The sequence below is a fragment of the Mesoplodon bidens genome, assembly GCF_964165515.1.
Source record: "Mesoplodon bidens genome assembly, chromosome: 4".
In the NCBI taxonomy this organism is placed as follows: Eukaryota; Metazoa; Chordata; class Mammalia; order Artiodactyla; family Ziphiidae; genus Mesoplodon; species Mesoplodon bidens.
The window spans coordinates 154,918,945-154,939,500 of record NC_138160.1 but is presented as its reverse complement, the minus strand read 5'-3'; the positions used below and the strand labels follow the sequence as shown (position 1 = coordinate 154,939,500).

General features: G+C 40.6%; 1 protein-coding gene across 3 annotated transcripts; it reads right to left on the bottom strand.

Annotated features, from left to right (window-relative positions):
* Positions 1–1,497: 1,497 nt before the first annotated feature.
* LOC308615760 (uncharacterized protein) lies at positions 1,498–17,350 on the bottom strand. 3 transcript variants are annotated; one of them, XM_081231493.1, is made up of 2 exons: positions 16,343–16,951; positions 1,498–3,621 (listed from the first exon to the last, which is right to left on the bottom strand). In XM_081231493.1, the coding sequence occupies exon 2, from the start codon at positions 3,225–3,227 to the stop codon at positions 2,061–2,063; it is 1,167 nt and encodes a 388-aa protein (XP_081087619.1). In that variant the 5' UTR covers positions 3,228–3,621; positions 16,343–16,951; the 3' UTR covers positions 1,498–2,060. The 3 variants fall into 3 exon arrangements, 2 of the variants coding, with proteins under 2 accessions (XP_081087619.1, XP_081087620.1); XM_081231494.1 differs by having other exon boundaries at positions 16,379–16,951; XR_014015630.1 differs by lacking the exon at positions 1,498–3,621 and adding an exon at positions 13,444–14,944 and having other exon boundaries at positions 16,343–17,350.
* Between the last annotated feature and the right edge of the window lie 3,206 nt (positions 17,351–20,556).

Sequence of the window (20,556 nt, the reverse complement as noted above, 5' to 3'; positions counted from 1 at the left end):
CCCCGCCCCCCCAACTTTGGTCTTTCCTCTGCCAAAAATATGAGAGAGACTGTAAGGGATTGTTTCGGTCTTTGTGGAGATACAATTTTCAGCTAGCATTGCCACCTAAGTCATTTAAGTGCCAATTACTGAAGCAGAAAAATAGTTTCAACTGCTCGATTTTCATTACTGGGAAAAAGCACAACTTATTACAATAAGGGTGACCTGACAAAATCAATACAGGATGCAGTTCAAAGTCATTCAATACGAGACATATCCAGTATACACAGGATACCTGGCAACCCTACCTTCGAGTCAGCTTAGCCTTCTCATTCACCAACCTCATCTCTTTGCTTGTGAACACCATGTCTTGTTTCTAATCCATTATCTTGTCTCCTGTTCTCCATATATGCTATCCCTGCTTGAGTTTGGACTCTCATTCACCTATCACTTGAATTACCATAGCCCAGATTTCTAGGCATCAGTCTATACAGCTTTAATACATACTAAATTCACCCTCTATACATCGTTGCCAGAACAATGTTCCTTGCTTAACATTTTTAACTGACTCCATCAATTTCAAGATAAAATCCAAACTACTTTTCATGGCAAATAGGCCCTTTGTGTTCTGGCCTCTGCCTTCTACTCAGACTTTAACATCTTCCATTCTCCTGCTCATTAGTTCTATACTTGAGTTTCCATAAAGGTGTCATGGTATTACTCACCTCTACCTCTCCTATTTGGAATGCTTATCTCATCCTCTGGAGAGTTCTTATTATTCTTTCAAAACCTGGCTCAGGCATCATTGCCTCTGGAAAGCTTTCTCTGATGTCACCAGGTTTCCTTGGTTACATTCAATCTCTCCTTCATCATGTCCACATCTCTACAACTTTCTTGCACTGCAACATATTGTCACAACCTATCTATCTGCCTGTTAAAACAACCACACTTACATACAGTGACATAATAATTTGCTTTACTCATCTGATAGTCCTCCATCTCCTTTCCTCCATTCATGGCTTCTTGAAGGCCTGTGACTTTTTTCTTAAAATTCCCAGTGTGCAGCACAGTACATGTCCCAAAGCTGGGACTCAAGCAACCAACCAACCAAACTACTGAGTTGCTTATAAATTACTCCTTTTGTTTTCTTAAAATTGTTTGACACTAGAGAACACCAAGTAGGAAAAACATACTCTTTATTTCATGAAGTGATTGATGTACCTTCCGATATTTTGGCACATATGCTAGATTCATTAAACTACTTTTGACAGCCCCTTCTGCTGTGAATTTAGAATATATGTTATTAAATATATATGTATAATATATATTAAATATAATTTAATAGCTTTAAACTTGAAAATTGCTTATTTTTCCATTTAATATACTTAAGATGACAGCTCACAGTATATAGCATGTATAATTTCATAATAAATGACTTCAGAGCAAAAAAAATAATTCTGAGAACAGAACTAAAAATTGTGTAGAAAATTTCCAATTCACAGCAATTACTAGAAGAACAAAGGAAGAGAACAGACTTTTATTTCTACTTTTAAATGAAATCCAGGCACAAAGTTTGACATCAAGTCAGGAAAAGGACAAACCCCAGAAAGTCAGAGGTAGTTTACAATTCATTTTTAACTTTCATTTGGTCCTTTTCTCTAAAAATGTATAATTTCTTTGACCACATTTTTATATACTATTACAATGTCAGTTATTTTTTAAAAAGTATTGTTTACAGTTTAACAGGAAATCCAGTGCACACTTCCCCCCATCACCCAGATGTTTACAACAATGACATATGATATGCAGCATGCGATGCTGTAGAGAAAACAATTACTTTACAAATGCCCAAAGTCAATGTCTCCAGTCCGGAATTCTTCATTTTAGGTTATTATAAAGTGTCTGATAGGACTGAACAATTTCCACTTTTCTCATTATCTATTACATAGGTTTATCCTTGGAATTTATTATTTGATGACTAAATCATAGAATGGCTTTTCATATCCATTACATTTATTACATCACTTTCATGTATTCTGATGAGCTTTGCTTTCAGAATGTCACACATGCAAACCTACTTTCTAGGGGTTCTCTTCAATATGAATTTTATGATGATTAGTAAGAGATGACCCGTGATTGAAAAGTTTCCCACATGTATTACATTCATAGGGTTTCTCTCCAGTATGAATTCTCTGATGGGCAATACGTGATGAGCTTTGTCTAAAAGTTTTCCCACATGTATTACATTTGAAGGGTTTCTCTCCTGTATGAATCCTTCGATGTTGAATAAGAGCTGATCTTTGGCCAAAAGATATCCCACATTCTTCACATCGATATGGTTTCTCTCCTGTGTGAATTCTCTGATGATTACTAAGGGATGAGTTACACCTGGATGTTTTCCCACACTCATTACATTTATAGGGTCTTTCTCCAGTATGCATTCTCTGATGTTGAATGAGAGCTGAACTTTGTCTGAAGGCTTTCCCACACACTTTACATTTACATGGTTTCTCTCCAGTATGAATTCTTTCATGAATAATAAGTGTTGAGTGGGAACTTAAGGCTTTACCACATTCATTACAATTATAAAACTTCTCACCAGTAAGAATTATTCGGTGTCTGTTAAGTCGTGAAATAGAAATGGAACCTTTTCCACATTCATTACATCTATAAGGCTTTTCTCCAGTGTGAATTCTTTCATGTTGAATAAGAGATGCACTCTGACTGAAGGCTCTCCCACATTCACTACATTTAAAAGGTTTCTCTCCTGTGTGTATCCTCTGATGATAACGAAGGGATGAACTAGACTTAAAGGTATTGCCACATTCATTACATAAATAGCACTTCTTTCTGGAATTCATTCTCTGACATCCAGGAAGGGATGTGTTGCAACTAGATGCCTTCCTACCTGGGTTATATTTATAGAGGTTTTCTCCAGCATGGATTTTTTGATGTATAAAAAGGCCTGACCTTCTGCTGAAGGATTTACCACATTCTTTACATCTATAGGATTTCTCCACAGTGTGTGTTCTTACGAGTTTATAAAGGGATGTACTGAGAGTGAAAGCTTTCCCACATTCTTTATATATATAGGGTTTCTCTCCAGTATGAGTTATTTGATGTTGAATAAGAGCTGAACTTTCGTTAAAGGCTTTCGAACAGTCTTTACATTTAAACAATTTCTCTCCACTATGGTTTATCTCATGTTTATGAAGGGATGAGGTATTAATGAAGGTTTTCTCACACATACTACATTTATAATGTTTCCCGGCTGTGTTTTTTGTTGATTAAATAAATTGGCATTCTGTTTGAAGCTGTTTCCTTGTATTTCACATTTTGGTGGGGTTTTTTCTCTGGGAACCATCTGTTGCCTAACAAGGACTGACTTTGGGCTGAAGTTTTGGCCAAATTCAGTATATTTATGTTTCCTTTCTACAGTGAGGATTTTTTTGTGAGCGACTGAAACTATCTGAACACTTTCTTTTTTCTTCTGCTTTTTCTCTAATCTGTCTTCATATTTGCAGGGGTTTTCTAATTTGAAGTCCCAGGGTCCATTCCTTTTGGAGCTTTTCATTATCAGCTCCTGAAATGAAGAACCTTGTGTTTGAGTTGACTTTGTGGTTTTATAACTGTTCTTCCATCCTGGAAGGGAAAGAAAAAACTGAAGATGTTCCATGTGATACAGCATTTGGCTACTGAGACTAAATGTATAGACTGAATATTGATGGTATATAAATAAGGTCTTGGTATATGGCCAAAAACAGTAAGAAGAAAAACTTAGGAGATTTAAGCAGTACAGAGAATCAATCAACATGAGTTGAGAACAACAGGGTGGAGAAAAGATTAAACAAACCCATTTAAAGAGGGTGAGTGTAAGAGTGATCAGAAGAATTGGCTAATGGAAAATGGAGAAGAGGGATTCAAAGGGGAGCCATGAATTGGAAAAGGCAGCCTGGGATCAGAGTCCAAAGCCTATGATAGAATCCTAAATTATCTTCATGACATTTTTCTTCTTTGTGTAATCATTCCTAATCTGGAAAGTCTTCATCCCTTTTCCCTCATGCCAAATTCCTTTGTATCCTTCAGATTCAGTTCAAAAGTTAACTCTGAGTCCCTTCTTGACTGTGAGTTTCCATAGAGCATTCCTGTTATTATAGGCACTCACCACAGTGTTAAAAATATATATCTATATATTCTATATATGTAATTATATTTATCTATAGCTAAATATTTTTCACTTTCCTTTTCTACCCTAATGTTCTCTGCAAGCAGATTAGCATGCCCTATTCACCTACAGATCCTCCTAATGCCATCTGAATTATACACAAAATGTTTGTTTTGTTAACCTTCCTTAATAACTTATATATACCTAATTTGAACAATGTCAAATAATCTCAATTATTTATATATTAATTTCATACACACACACACACACACACACACACACAGGATTCAAGACTTGCATGAGAAGTTGCCTTCCAGGACAGTACATTATACAAGCAGTGGGAGGGTTTCAGAGCCAGTTCAAACAGGAAGTAATTACTGAATTAATCTACAGAGGTGCCAACAGGTAGGCATGAAGCCAAAAGTTGCAAGATAAGAAAGCAGCCTTGCTCATTTATCAAGCAGGAGATGCTATGCAAGCAGCATAGAAAAGAGTCAAAGAGCAATAAGACAGGAATAAACATAAAAAGGTAAAAAGGGCTAGCATGATAAGGTGGTAAAAAACAGAATTAAATTCAATAAATTTTAAAGTTGGGTAAGGACACAATTCATTAAATATTAAATTCTGGTGGGGAATAGGTATACATATATTTTGGCATTTTCTCCTGGGCTAGAGTAACCATTTAAAGGGCTCCTTTGCAACTCACTGTATTTTGAGATTCCTATCTGACATTCACTTTCTCGCCTGTTTACAGATTCTCTCTGCTTGGTGAACATAATATAGTCTGCTTTTCTCTTTTCTTCTACCAGTGTTAACTTCTCAGTTTCCTTCATGAGTAACTTTCTATTTCCACTTTAAAACTGCTTTCCCTAGGGTTTGGGATTTTTTCCCCCACTCTACACACCCTCTCTAATTTTATATGCACCCATCTTTACTATTTTTTTAAGGCACTGATATTTGCCAAGCCGAGTAAGTGAGAATAACACTCATTTTAAAATACATATATAGATAAGTATCAATAAATCACTCATTAAATTAGGAACCACATCTTCTGGAAGAGACCATAATGTGCATTTTGTGTAATAGCTCTTTTTCACTTAGCCAATCACAAAACCTATCTGCTCTCTAATCTTTACTATTTGTTGTAACAGAAAGAGGAGTTTTTTATTTTCTGTTCAACACCTTTCAATTTCCTTGTCCATCTAAGTCTTGCTTAAGTGATCTAAATTTCAATAACATTATTTGGGCACAAGTGTGGGAGGCAGTGGTAAAAATGGAGTACTTTCCCTGTGAACATCAGTCATTGGTTCTAGGTTACTACACGAGCTGGGAAGAAGATAGCAAGATTCCAAAATTTTGGATTGTAGTTTATAAGGCAAAGTTAGAGACCCTGCCTTAGGTCTGTATGTAAAGACTGCAGTTTTACAACCAACAACTTTACTAGAGCCCTGAGCACTGGGCTCGGGTGCCTAAATGGTACTCTGTTTCTCATGCTTTACTGTTCCACCATAGACTCCTAACAAGTCTCCCCACCTCAAATCTTGCTGTCAATTCAGTCTCCACACTGTAGCCACAGTAATCTTTCTAAAATCCATATCTTACCATGTTGCAAACTTCTGTAAGATCCTCCAACTTATCTTCAATGATTTGTATATAAGTAAGGTCCAGAGTACTTAACATGGTCAACAAGGTGTTTCATGATCTGGCCTTCATTCGCCTTGGTACTCATCTCCCTCCCCTGGTTGCTTGCCATGTATGGTGATCTACATGCAGTTTCTGGAGCACTACATTTTTTTTTCTTATTTTGTTATCTTTGCATATGCTGGAGACATCCTTTCCATTCACAAATATTTATTAACTGCCTACTATGGACCAGGTAATGATCCACAACTGCTGAGCCTGTGCACCTGGAGCCCGTGCTCCGCAACAAGGGAAGACATCACAATGAGAAGTCCGCACACTGCAACAAAGAACCCATGCTTGCTGCAACTAGAGAAAGCCCGTGCACAGCAATGAAGACCCAACGCAGTCAGAAAAGAAAAAAAAGCTGAAGAACTGAAAAAATCACTTAGGCATTGTAATACTAGAGGGCAAGAAAAGGAAGAAAAGCAGAAGAATATGGTGGTCCAGAGGCCAAAGGAAGAAAGTACTCCAGTGAGGAGGCAATGATCAACTTTGTTAAACAACTTAAGAATTAAAAACTTAACCCTGATTGTGCCAAGATGGAGACTGTTTGGGATTTAATAACTGCTTTTCATGGAATAGTAAGGAAGAAAGCCCTAGTGGAGTGCACAGAAGAAACAATGGGAGGTGAGAACATGGACACATCAAGTATAGAAATGCTTTTGAAAAGTTCTGTTTAAAGGAGAATAGAGAAACAGGACATGGGGAGTTTTTATTTTTTAATGGAAGTAATTATAGCTACAAGGGTCCATACCAATACTGGGGAACTCACCTCAACTCTACTTCAAGTGCCAATGCCTTAGTCCAGAATGGGACTAATAACTTAAAACAGTCATGTTTCCCAATGAAGGGGACATCAGTCCTGGATTATGGACATCCTAACTGTTCTTTATGGTCTGCTTAAAGTTTTCTGTAGGTCTAAGATGTGTCTCCTGAAGCGCAATTCAACTTTTGCTCTCTCCCAGAATCAAGCCTGGGCCTGAGCTAACTCATGAACAAGGTTATGACTTAGGTCAGAAGTTTAGAGAACAGGTGATTTTGCCAATGACCACCACCCTGACTAGTTCCTGTCATTAGGTCTAGTTTCTCCTCCCTTGGTGCTTATGAATCTCTGTGAGTCTCTCTTCAACCTTCTCTCCCTAGATGATTTCATCCACTCCCACACCTCCTATCTGAATGACTATCCTGAGCCTCAAAACACTTTACAGAGGTATTTCCAGCTGCCTGTTAGACTCTTCATTTGAGTATTTTTCTTCAAATTCAGCTTGTCCAAATCCGAATCCAGTGCATTCCTTTCAAACTCTTTTTGTGTTTCCAAGTTCAGAATTATATCATAACTTCTTCAGCTCCTTTGTCAGGAATTCTTAGTTTCATCTCAGAATCTTCTCTCCCCTGCATTCCAAGTCTAGTCAGTCATCAAATTCCCTTGAATCTCTTCACTAAGATGTCTCTAACAACCATCATTAATACATCCAAGTTCAGGATCTCCTTACTCAATAGTGACTATTGTTATTGACCTTCAAGTTGATCCTCTGACCTGTTTCTCACCTTTCTAGTATTACTTCCCACTGAACTTAACCTTCTTACTATATAGAACTCCTCTAATTATTTCAAAAAGCATTGACTGCTCCTTATTTAATTCATTCATCAAATACTTAAAAAGCACCTACAACATGTCAGGCTCTATCTTAGGCATGTGATCCACAAGACATTCCAGATCTGGTAATGAAAAGAAACAGTTAACTTCTTTAAGAAGCTCCCAGTTTGGCATTAGAGACAAAAAAGGAGAAGTGTGGTCATTTATACAACAAAAACACAAGACAGAAATGGATGAAAATGTGAGCTTACAACAACATCCAAACTACCCTCAGATAGTAGCAAGTACAACCTGGGAAGGCGTACTAGTGGTGGCCAGAATTTGGGGGAAGAAATGTCTAAAATGGGATTTTAAAGGATTAGCCATAGATTAGATGGAGGGATAGTGTGAGGGCTAAAGGCAGCATCAAAATCTTTGAACCCAAGCCAACTTTCCAGACCTATATCCTTCCCACCTTATCCTACAGGTGGTCAGATTCAAAATTATTCCTATAAAAATGTCACATGCATTTGCAGTCTCATAAGGTTTTCTAGAGTCAGAGAATTGAGGGAGCTATATGCTGAGAATTACACACAACACCACGATGGGGGCAGAACTACACATCTGTAAATGTATTCCAGAATGCCTGTGTTGGTGAAAAAGAGAAATGCTGTTTTAGAAATTCTGTTGTTGGTAATTCTGATTTTTAAAGCTTTTTATTATGGAAGATGTTCAGCATGTACAAAAGTAGAGTGAATTGTACAATGAATTGCCAAGCCAGCATCAACAATCACTAATGCTGTTTCATCTATTACCTTATTATGGGTTGAATTGCATCACCCAAAAAAGATATGTTGAAGTCCTAATTTCCAATAACTCAGAATATAACCTTATTTGGTAAGGTTAAGTAACTTTGCAGATTCAATCAAGTTGAGATGAGGTGATTAGGGTAGGTTCTAATATGACTGGTGTCTTTATAAAAGGGAAATTTGGACACAGGCAAGCACAGAAAGACCATGTCAAGATACCTCAGGGGAACACCAAGTGACAAGAGAAGCAGAGACTGGAGTGATGCAGCTGCAAGCCAAGGAACAAGGACCACTGGCCACATCCAGAAGGTAGGGAGACGCAAGGAAGGATTCTACCTGGAGTTTCAGAGGGAGCATGGTCCCACAAAACTGTGAGACAATAAATTTCTGTTGTTTAAAGCCACACAGTTTGTGGCACTTTGTTGGAGCAGGTGAGAAAATTAATACAACTCCCTTACGTCTCTTTCATTAGCATATGCTAAAGTACACTAATTCCGTATTATATCATTTCATCAATAATACATCAGAACACATTTCTCAAAGATAAGAACTCTATTTGTAAACATAACCACATATTTTTATTATAACCGCCAAAATCAACATTATTGTTTGAAGTTATTTTTGCCTGTAAGGTATTAATTACATGTTCTTCACCCAATTCCAATGTGGTGGTGTGGGGGGGTGGTTTCCACATCAATAATAAGCAATTCTTGGATACCAACTGGGTGTCCTCAATTCAGCTCAACTCTGACATTATCTACCTGGAGATAGCATCATATCGCACAGGATAAGGGTTCAGTCCTACAAGACTGCCCCCTGCCTCCCTCAGACACCAGTCACAAACCCAGGTTATCATCTGTACTTCTGACCAACTGGCTATAAATCAGAGGTTCCCACGACCCCCTTCTTACATTTGGTTAATTTGCTACAGTGGCTCATGGAACTCAGAGAAACATTCTGCTTACTAGATGACCAGTTAATTATAAGAGGATATAACTTGGGAACAGCCAGATGGAAGAGATGCACAGGTCAATGTATGGGGAAAGGGCATGGAATTTCTAAGCCCTCTCTAAGTACACCACTCTCCCCAGATCTCCACATATTCACCAACCCAGAAGCTTTCTGAATCTGTCCTTTTGGGTTTTTATGGAGGCGCCATTATACAGGCATGATTGATTAAATCATTGGCCACTGGCAACTAATTCAACCTCCAGTCCCACTCCCCTCCCTGGAGGTCAACTTTCAAACCTCTAATCAAATGATTGGTCCTGGCAACCAGGCGCCATCCTAAGATAGGGTCCAAAAGAAACCTCATTAACATAACAAAGACACCGTTGTGGCTCTCATCACCTAGGAATTCCCAGGGTTTTAGGAGCTCTGTACCAAATATATATGTCTTATTATAAACCATAATATTTATATAAACAACTAAGGATCTTTATTCAAGCTGCTGTGATTTAAAAGCATTTGAGATTATTTTTCTCTGTGACTAAGCCAACAACCTGAAACACAATTAGGGTCATTTGTTTCATTTTGCTTTCAATATTTATGGAACACTTTTTCATTTTTGTTTAATCTTGTTTTATAATTTATAATTTTTTTTTTTTTGCGGTACTTGGGCCTCTCACTGTTGTGGCCTCTCCCGCTGTGGAGCACAGGCTCTGGACATGCAGGCTCAGTGGCCATGGCTCACGGCCCAGCCGCTCTGCGGCATGTGGTATCTTCCCGGACCGGGGCACGAACCCCTGCATCGGCAGGTGCACTCTCAACCACTGCGCCACCAGGGAAGCCCTATAAAATATTTTTATGGATCCAAAGTCAACATTATAAAAACAAGGTACCTTAAAAAAATTCTATATTCTATCCTTGTTCTCTCAATCCTTTTTCTTTTATTCCTTCACCTTATAGGTAACCATTTTTATACATCTGCTTTTATCCTTTTTTTATTTGACTTCTCTATTTTTTTTAATATAAGCAAATACACACTTTTTCTTTTTTGGTATCTCCTCCTTCCTTTGATAAAACTCCTACTCTCACTGTTCTGTTCTGCACTTTCCCCTACTTAGTAATATTATCACCCCACAGTGGAATTTACAGAATTCTTCCTCATTCTTATTTACAGTGAGAATTCCACCATGAGAATGTCCCTCAGTTTATTCAACCAGATTCCTTTGATGGACAGTTGGATTAACTCTAACTGTAGTAAACCAGGACATCATATGGGTACACGATAAAGGTACAGCTTTAAACCAATATCCATATTGCTAATTAGAAACCATAGCATTTATAAAATTCTAGCCCAAACTGGACCCAATGGGCTAACATTATCCAAAGCCACATACAACCAAAATCACCTCTTCTGCCAGCCAAGAAGAGAGCTAGCTGAAGGCCGTAGAACTACTCCATAGAATGAGGAAGCTCTTTATGTACTGACATGGAAAGAGTTTCAATATATATCAACAGAAAGGGGCAGAATAATGTGTGCTGTATAATATAATTTGAGTGGACAGAGAAAAACAAGAAATATTTGTTTATATTTGCATAGAAGAGCTCTCCAGCTACTGCCTCCTTGTCACATCTCACCTTGTCGTATCCCACACATATTCATCTCCTCCTGCTCACTCACCCCTCATGGGCTCCATTCTGCCTTCTGTCCTTACCATTACTCTAAGGCAACCATGACCTTCATGTGACAAAGCCAAGATGCTCTCTTCAGTCCCCACCTAACTTACCTCTCAGCAGCATCTGATAGTGACCCCTCATTTTCCTTCAGATGCTCACTACCTAAGCTACAGTGACCCTGAACTTACCTCCAAATTCTTCTCATGTTCCACCAGCTTCAATCTCCTTTGTGTGCTCATTTTCCTCTACCTGATCTTTAATCCTTGGAGTTCCACAGGTTTGAGTGCTAGGGCCCTGATTCTTTTCACTCTGTACACTTTCCACAGGCCAGCTTCATCTACAAACATACTCTAGGCAAGACTTCTCTACTCTCCATACCTAATTATACAAAACCCAGCTCAAAACAGCAACTTGAGTGTCTCAAAGACAGCTCAACTGAATTTATGATTATTTCCTCCCCACAACCTGTACAACCTTTTTGTCTCTGTAATTGGCACCAGTTCTGAATCAAAACTTTAAAAGGCATCCTTCACACCTCTCCCTCCGCTAATCAATTACCAAGACTTGTTTATTCTGCCATCTAAATATGTCTCAAGTTCATCTACTTTTCCCTACCTCTACTGATACCATCCTTTATGAGACTTGATTTCAATGACACTAGACTCCCGAGTTTCCTTCTATAGTACACCTTACCCTTGTCTTCCCTATGGGTTCATTTCTCTCTGCCTAGCGATGAAATGCCAGAGGTCCTCAAAATTGAGTCCTAGGCTCTTTCTTGCTCTTGCTGTACTCTGAATCCACTCCACAGGCTAACTCAAACTCAACCACTGTTTCAATTATCTTTAGTGACAGGGTCTCCCAAATTTACATTTAATGCCCAGGGTATATTATAAGGGGTGGAACTCCAAATCAAACAGGGTATTTGACATCTCCACTTGAATAACTAGGTTAACCAAAGACAATTTAATTCATCCAAAACCATATTTATACCATCCCCCAAATCTGATCTCCTAGCACCACTATCTCAGTGAATGATATCACTGTCCATCCCAGAACAAACCACAAACCAAGCACGCATCCTTGACAACTCCATCTCCTCTATCTTCCATATCTAAACCATCTCCAAGTCCTGTTGCTTTTATCTGCCAAATATCTCTGCAACTGGTTCCCTTTTTTCTGTCTCCATCACGACTACCTAACCAAGTCATTCATACATTCACTAACTGGAAGCTGACTCTGACCAGACACTATTTTAGGTACTGGGGACATGGGAACAAATGAAACAGACAACCCAGCATGAGGGAATTTACAATCCAGAGGAAGAGCTGATAATAAATAAATATGTACTATTTTGCAGTAATAAGTACTCTGAGAGAAAATGAAGCATGGTGAGGGGATAAAGAATGTGGAGGACAAAGGACCTGTGTCCTGTGGAGGACAAAGAACAAAGGATGAGCTGTGTCCAACTGACAAAGTGCCATCTGAGCAGAAACCTGTATAGTGTGAGGAAGTGAGTCAAGTGGGCTCCTGGCCATCAGGAAGAAGAATGGTCCAGGAGAAGAAAAAGCAAGTGCAGAGGCCCTGAGGTGGGAGACTGCTTGGCCTTCCTGATGAACTACAAGGAGGCCAGGGTGATTAGAGTTCTCCAATGAAGGGCAGAGAGGAAGGAGGTGAAGGCGAAGAGGTAGCTGGGGCCAGACCACAAAGGCCTCTGAGGGCCACGCTGGGGGCTTTGGATTGTGTTCTATGTGATAGAAGCCACTAGAGGTTTTGAGCATGCGAGTGAGATGACCTGATCTATCTTTTTTTTTTTTTTTTTTTTTTTTTTTTTTTTGCGGTAGGCGGGCCTCTCACTGTTGTGGCCTCTCCCCTTGCAGAGCACAGGCTCCGGACGCGCAGGCTCAGCAGCCATGGCTCACGGGCCCAGCCGCTCCGCGGCATGTGGGATCTTCCCAGACCGGGGCACGAACCCGTGTCCCCTGCATCGGCAGGCGGACTCTCAACCACTGCGCCACCAGGGAAGCCCTGATCTATCTTTTAAATAGACCATTCTGGCAGCTACAAGGACAGTAGATGTTGGTGGCAGGAGAGGACCGCAGGGGATGAGAACAAGACTAAATCAAACATAGTAAACAGGGCTACAGAGCATTTGGGCTCAACTTTCACCTTGTAAGAAATTCACTCCTTAAAACCACTGCATGTTATCTCATTAGGCTGCTGCTATAACCCCTACAGCACCTTTCTGCAAATTAGAAAACGACCCCTACTCTCTGTGCAGATGAAGCCCCAGCAAGTCTCGGTGAGTGGAAGGCAGTCCACAAGCAACCCCTTAGCTGACCACCCTTCCAGGTTCAGTCTGCCCTGAATTCTTGCATAAATATAACAAAGGAAGAGAAAAAGACAAAGAAAGAAAAACACCTTTTCATTGGAGGTAACTGTTTACCTAGATCATCCCTGAATTTTAAATTTTTTTTAATAAAAGAATATTTTCCTGTTCGGTGTAAATCAAACTCATGAGACGTTCAAGTTGATTGAATCACATTATTCTTATTTTATATATATATATATATATATATATATATATATAACTGATATACATAATATGCCAGAATAGTGATTAGACTTTGGACTCATTTCTTAAGTAACAGATTCAGATGAGACGTGTACCCTTTGAGCCATTTCCTCCCATCTCTCAACATGAAACATACAGATCCAGGGATGACAGTTTGTTTTCCCTTTTTGTCTTGTTTTTCCTATTTGTGAGTACTTTGAAGTGAAAATTATATTTTAAAAACACACTTGGAGGCAATTAGAGGTTCTAGGAGTCCTACCCTGGAAGCATAAGCTTTTCTGTCACCGGCTGTTCAAAGGGTTGGTTTTTGGTTCTGGTCTAGAGTTAATGATCAAGGTACTTCCAAGAACATCCAGGTCCCTCACCTAAGCTCACAGGGAAGTGAGCTCCCCTTGGAAGGGAAACTGTTCCAAGGGCACTTTAGTCCAGGCAAATGGGAGACTTGCCAGGGGTGCAGGAGACGCCAGCACACCCAGGACGCCCCACCTGACTGTCTCCTTTGACCAAAGAGAGGAGGTTCATCCCATCAAGAGAAATGCACACACTGCTTGGCTCTGATGGCCTTACTTCCTCCAGACACCCACTCAGAGTTTTCCTTCAGGGACAGTTTCCCAACCCTGAGAAGGACTTGACATCACCACTAGGTGTCTTCAGGGTCTCTCTGGACAGCTTTCGACTCCAGTCATACTTTCTATTCAGTTTAATCCAACTAACATTTCACTCAGGAAGGGGGACTCCTCATGGATCAGAGGCTCCCGAGGCGAATGGAAAGGGAACAATTCTTCCGTCTCTTCCTTTGATCTTCCACGCCATACTCAGTCCACACCTGATGCCCCTCCTAAACTCTCCACTGGTTTCCTGCTGCCTGCGTTCTCTGTTTACTTTGTGGTGGTCTCTAGCAGTTCCCACAAAATTAGAATATTTCTCCCAAGTGACAGTTAAAAGATATAAGGAGAGATAAGTGTGGTTCCCACCTCAAAAGATCTCACATTATACGGGGAAGAACGAGCTCTACTAAAGGTGTGGGTGCTTTAGGGATCAAGACAGCCTGTCCCACAGCCCTTCTGCTGGGCCCGCATTGTGAGGGGTCATCACTGACTCGTCTGGACCCGACAGCAACCTCAGACAAGTCCTACTACGTCTATGCCAGGTGGCTCCACATTGGTTGCAGGCTGATCCTTGCAGAATATAAACCTGGGCTCGTGGCCAGGGTACTTCAACTCCTCAGAGGCTATGCCTGGCTCTCAGGTCCCGGGCCCCTCTCCCTGCTCCCGTGTCCACACACCGGCTTCCTTTGTCTGGACTCTCGGACATGCTCTTCCCGTGCCTGAACGCTTCTCACAATGTGGGATCCGGCCCTTCCTCGGGAAGCCTTGCCCACAGCACCCCTCCTGTTCCACGTTCTCACAGCACCTGCGGCTCTTCCCCCGAGGTCCTCACCGGAGGCTGTCATTCCAAAGCCCTGTGTGTGATTAGCCTCCCCCTCCACTGAGCTCCGCCAGGGCAGGACCTGCATCCTTCTGTCCAAGGTTGCACTGCTGTTTATCACGGGACAGGAAAGCAGTGAGCGAGGCTTAGAACCTGGCTCCCCCAGAGCCCTGGCCTCCCCAAGTCAACAGCTCTCAGTCCTCAACTTCCATGACAGCCGAATCTGCCAGTTTTCTCCTCTGGTGACTTCTTCTCAGGCTCAGCCACAGATTCTTCCTTCTTAACCCACCTCATAAACACTGAGGTTTCCTGGGACTCTGTCCTCTCCTCCGTTCCCTCATCTGCTCAGCTCAAGGCTTCAAATGCCACCTTTGCACTGATGGCTCCCTGACCTCCCTGTTGAGTTCTGACCCTGTTTACCTTCTACAGCTGTCCACTGGTGACCTCTACCCATATTTCACTAACATTTCAAATGAAACCCATCCCACACCGAACCTGTCCTATACCCTTAATAAAGGGACCTCTCCTCTTTCCTGAACTCACTGCACATGCCTCCCTCCAGGTAATGTCTTGCCTACATTATGGAATAATCTCCAGAAGGTTCCCACCTCTAGTTTTTCCTCACTTCAAATCTAGGACCAACAGTGTTTCCAAAGTAACCATTCTTATTTAATTGAAACTGTGTAATAAGGACTCATGAATATATTCTCTGTGAAAATTTTAATAACATTGCATGTAACTAAAGTCCCCTTTCATCAATGCCCATTCTCAGTCCCAATCCAAATGTAACTAGTTACCAGCTTAAGTGTCCCCCGACCTTTCTCTTGGCACTTACACGCACATAATGCATATAGACAAACACCCACGTAATTTTCTTTACACATAAATGGCAATATGTCATAATAATGCACCATAACTTGCTTTAGTCCTTCACATAGCTTGGAGCTCTGCCCACACCAGTGCTGCTGCTTTCTGACTGTGGTGCTGTGTGCCAGTGTAGGGACCCACCTCAGCTTCTTTAGCCTTTACTGAAGGACGTTTAAAGTATCTCAGACTCAGACTATTTTTTCTAAAATATCAACAACCATACAACTCTTCTGCTTGAAACTCTTGAATTATTTCCAGTCATCCATGGACAGTTCCCATCCCTAAGAACTGTACCAAAGCACTTCATAGTGTGGCCCCCACCTGGCTCTCTAATCTCATTTCCTTCCTCATCTCTTTCTTTTCCCATATACCCTGAGCTTCAGTCTGAATGAATTATCTGCAGTTCCTTAAATGCACTAAGTTTGCTGAATGAATGCATGACAATGTAGCCCTCCTCTGAAACAACAGGAAATCACAAGAGAAAAGATCCTGAGAGATTCACTTGTGCAGTAATTATCAGAGAAGAAGAGGAAGCTTGTGACTAGGGGCCTTAGCATCCCTTCTCCAAAACTTCTTCAGGACTGAGAACATGCAGAAAATTCCCTGACCAACATCTCCGAGTTGCACATGCACTCACTTACCAGACTGCTGCCTGCAGAGATTCCGCACCCACTCACCTAGAGAGGAGCCTCCAGGGCTTTCTTTCTCTACCTTCCAGGGATCTTCTCCTTGCTGCAACAGGGAGATCACCTCGGGTTTGGAAAATGGGAGTCCTGCTCATAGACCAAAAAGAAGGAAAAAAAGAAAAAGAAAAAAAAGACTTGATTTTGCCTTGACACAAAGAGGTATCTGAGATCTGAGCAGAAAACTCAAAGGATGATACAGAGAACTTCTGTGGGATGCTCCAGTTGTGCCCCCACAATGTGAGGGGTGTGTTAGGGTAAAAGCAAGGGGCAATGTAACATTTAGTTGTATGTTAGTGAAGTATGATAAACATGCAGACTTGATTAACAGGGTGCTAATAGCTTTCTATACAAGAGGGAATATGTATATACTGTTAAATGTATGTTAAATGTACAGATTAAATTAATATTTGTAACAGGTATCTGTGGAAAGGATTATGTACCAAGTAGCTTGTTTAAAATGAGAAAACACTATCTGACTCCCTTTGAAAGATGGCAGCAGTCAGCAAACTATGGGTCATAGGCCAAATCTAGGCCACTGTCTGTTTATGCATGGCCCTTGAGCAAAGAATTGTTCAAAAAAAAAAAGAAAAGGAATATGTTACAGAGACTATATGTGGCCCACAAAGCTGAAAATATTTACTCCCTGGCCCTTTACAGAAAAAGTTTGCTGACCCCTGTAAAAGAGAATTGAAAAAGGCCAGTGTTGGGTCAGAGAAAAAGGTTGAGGGATGCTCTCTGTTAAGAGATGAGCAAACACATCATAGTTCAGTCATAGTGGGAAAATGTTGCCTGCAGTGAGGGAATTTCTAATGTGCAGCTCTGTAGATTGTCCCATCCATGGGGCAATTCCATACCTACAAGGGAGAAAAAGGTTTTCAGGTTTATTTATGGAGATCCAGTTTGCAGAGTGCTAAGGCAAAACTCAGCTAAAGTTTTTAATGACCCAGGGCTTTTACCCAGGAAATCAGATGCTGAGGTATCCCAATTTCTAAACTCTGTATCTACAGGGAAAATTTCCTTACCCAATGAGGCAAGGTTACTATAGTTTTCCAGCATCACATCTTGGTACAAGTTTCTCTGAGAAGGAGCCAGCTTTCTCCATTCATCCCGTGTAAAGAACACAGCCACATCTTCAAACGTCACTGACACCTGTAGAGACAAGCATCTCAGCTCACCCAGGACCACCCATCACACAGGGTGAAAAAGGCGGCAGTGGGGAGTAGACGAGCTACCATGATATGCTTCTATATTATTCTAGGTTCTGAAGGTTCCAGGTCATTTGCTTAATGAACAACTGACCAATGACAAATAGATACTGAGTAGCAGGAAGTATGAACCAGGCCCCGAGTTAACTGCTACAAGAGATGGGTGGAGGTATTAAGGCCATTAGTGGGAGTGTTAATTAGAATAATCTTCCTGTTGGCAATTTGATAACATACATTAGAAGCTTTAAAATGTGCATACTCTTTAACTCTCCAATTATTATATTTGTTTGATAATGAACACTGAACAAAAATGCACATGCAAGGACATTTATCATGGTGTTAGTAACAGCAAAGAAATGGAAACAACCTCAATAATCACTGAGGGAGCTAGTTTAAATAACTGAAGGCACTCTGTGCTCCCTAAAGCTTGAGGACAGTAATAATGGAAATTAAAATAGCTATAATTTATTGAATGCTTTTTTTCAGGCTAAGTACTATTCTTAGAGCTTTATATTAACCTTTAGTGTATATCTTTATTTTATCTTCACAACAACCCTATGAAGAAGGTACTATTATTGTGTCCATTTTACACAAGAGAAAACAAAGAGAAATTTATCCAAGTCACACAGCTGGTATGAAGGGAAAACTCACTCCTCCTGCATGTCTCCGCTACTCTTAATACAACACTACTTCACTTCTGACACCAGATGTGGGGGGTTTTCCACACACCAAGCAATTGTGGGACACCAGCTGGGTGTCCTACAATTAAACTCAATTCTGACACCTGAAGATAGTGTCAGATTCCCACAAGACTGGCCCCCTTTCAATGTCAATCACAAGTCCAGGTTGTTACCTGTGCTGCTGACTGACTGGCTATAAATTGGAGGTTTCTACAACCCTCTCCTCAGGTTTGATTAATTTGCCAGAGTGGCTCACAGAACTCAGGAAAACATTTACTTACTAGATTACGGGTTTATGATAAAAGAAGATATAGGAACTGGCAGGTGAAAGAGCGGCACAGGGAAGGGGTGCACAGCTTCCATGCTCTCTCAGGATTCACCATTCTCTCTGACTGTCTACATGTTCACCAACCTGGAAGAACTCTGAACCGTTCTGGGTTTCTATGGAGGTTCATTACATAGGCATGATTGATTAAATCACTGACCATTGGCGACTGATTCAGCTTTCATCTCCTCGGGTGGTGACAGATGGATAAGAGGGGTTATTCGGGGGCAGGAGTGAAAATTCCAACACTTTAATCAAGGTTGGTTCCCCTGGCAATTAGCCCGCATCCTTCGGTGGGGTACAAAAGTAACCTCATTAACATAAACTCTGGTGTGGATACAAAACACACCCATTGTGCCTTCATTGCTCTGAAGTAATTTCAGGGATAAAAAGCACATATTACTAACCACTTAGGAAATCACAAGGGTTTTGGAAATTATGTGCCAGGAACAGGGACAAAGACCAAATATATATTTCGTATTATAAATCACAACATCACAGCTGGTCAGTGGTAGAGGTAGAATTCCAATCCGAGGAACTGCCTCTCAACGCCTATCTCATAGGGTTAAGTAATAAATGATAATCCATACAATGGAGGTAAAGAGTAGTGATGGTAGCACAACACTGTGAATGCACTTAATGCCAATATACTCAAAAATGGATAAAGTGGTAAATTTCATCTCATGTATATTGTCTCAAAATAAAAAGCTAAAATGATAAAATAAAAAATACATACATACATATGTACACATGTACATAAATAAATAATAAATAAATAAAGGTACACAGACAATTATTCTGAGGGCTGCATACCAAAGGTATGACCATGATTATCTCAAGATGTTGGGGTAAGAGTGATTTTACTTTTTTATTCTCTGAGATTTTTAACATTAACATGCAGTGCATGTATAATAAGATAATTTATTGGCACATGGCAGGGAATACAAGAAATGATCTTTGCCCTCAAAAGAATTTACAATCCAACTGGCAGACAAGAAAAACGCGTGAAACAATTTGAACAAGAAAAGTGTCGCTGGACAGGACCATATACTATTTCCTCGTTCAATCCTCATTTTAGAGATGAGAAACACAAGGTCCAGGGCAGTTAAGACACCAGGTCACATACTTTACCAATGGCAGAGACAAGACGATAACTGAAGTTTTCTTTTAACCCAGCACTTGGTAGGTATATTCTCTCTCTGGTCTTAAACGTCCTGTCACTGAGTTTTACACACAATTCCACATAGTACTGATGTATCGGCAGCAGGTGAGGTTAGGGAGAAATGTCACATAGGACTCACAAGCAGGGATGGAGAAGATTCTGGGTAAGAGAGCAGCCTGGCTCTGTTAGAATGGAATGGGAAGGGCTTAGAAAAAAGTAGCCCAAATATGCAGAGGCAGGTCCTAGCCAGTCTCAGAAGATCAACCACTACCACATTTCATGGGTCCAAAAGATACACAACATCACATTGCAGAGAACTCTGGTCATTTGGGAGCCAGGCCTGCCCTGTGTTCTGAAAGATGTAGCAGAGAAAAGGCTGGATGATAACTAACATGAACTTAGAGGCCAGACATACCTGGGTTTGATTTCAGGTTACCTGACTTCGTTGAGCCTCAGTTTCAAGTGTAAAATGGGGGTAATAACTTCTGCTTCGCTATGAGAGTGAGAACAAAGGTGAAGCCCTCAGGATATTCCCCAGCAATGTTAACTACTATTGTTAGATGAGGATGAGTAAAGGAAGGACACTGTATAGTCATTTCTATCTACCAATAGTAGATAGATAGACATCATGAACTAGAATAATATCGTTTAGCTACCACAACCACCACATATTGAACATCTACTATGTGCCCGGCCCTGATAAGAATGCTTTCCATGCACTAACTCCCAGGATCCTCTCATCTACCCTCTGAGGTAGGCCCAGTTGTTGTATTCACTTTACAGGTGAAGAAACTGAG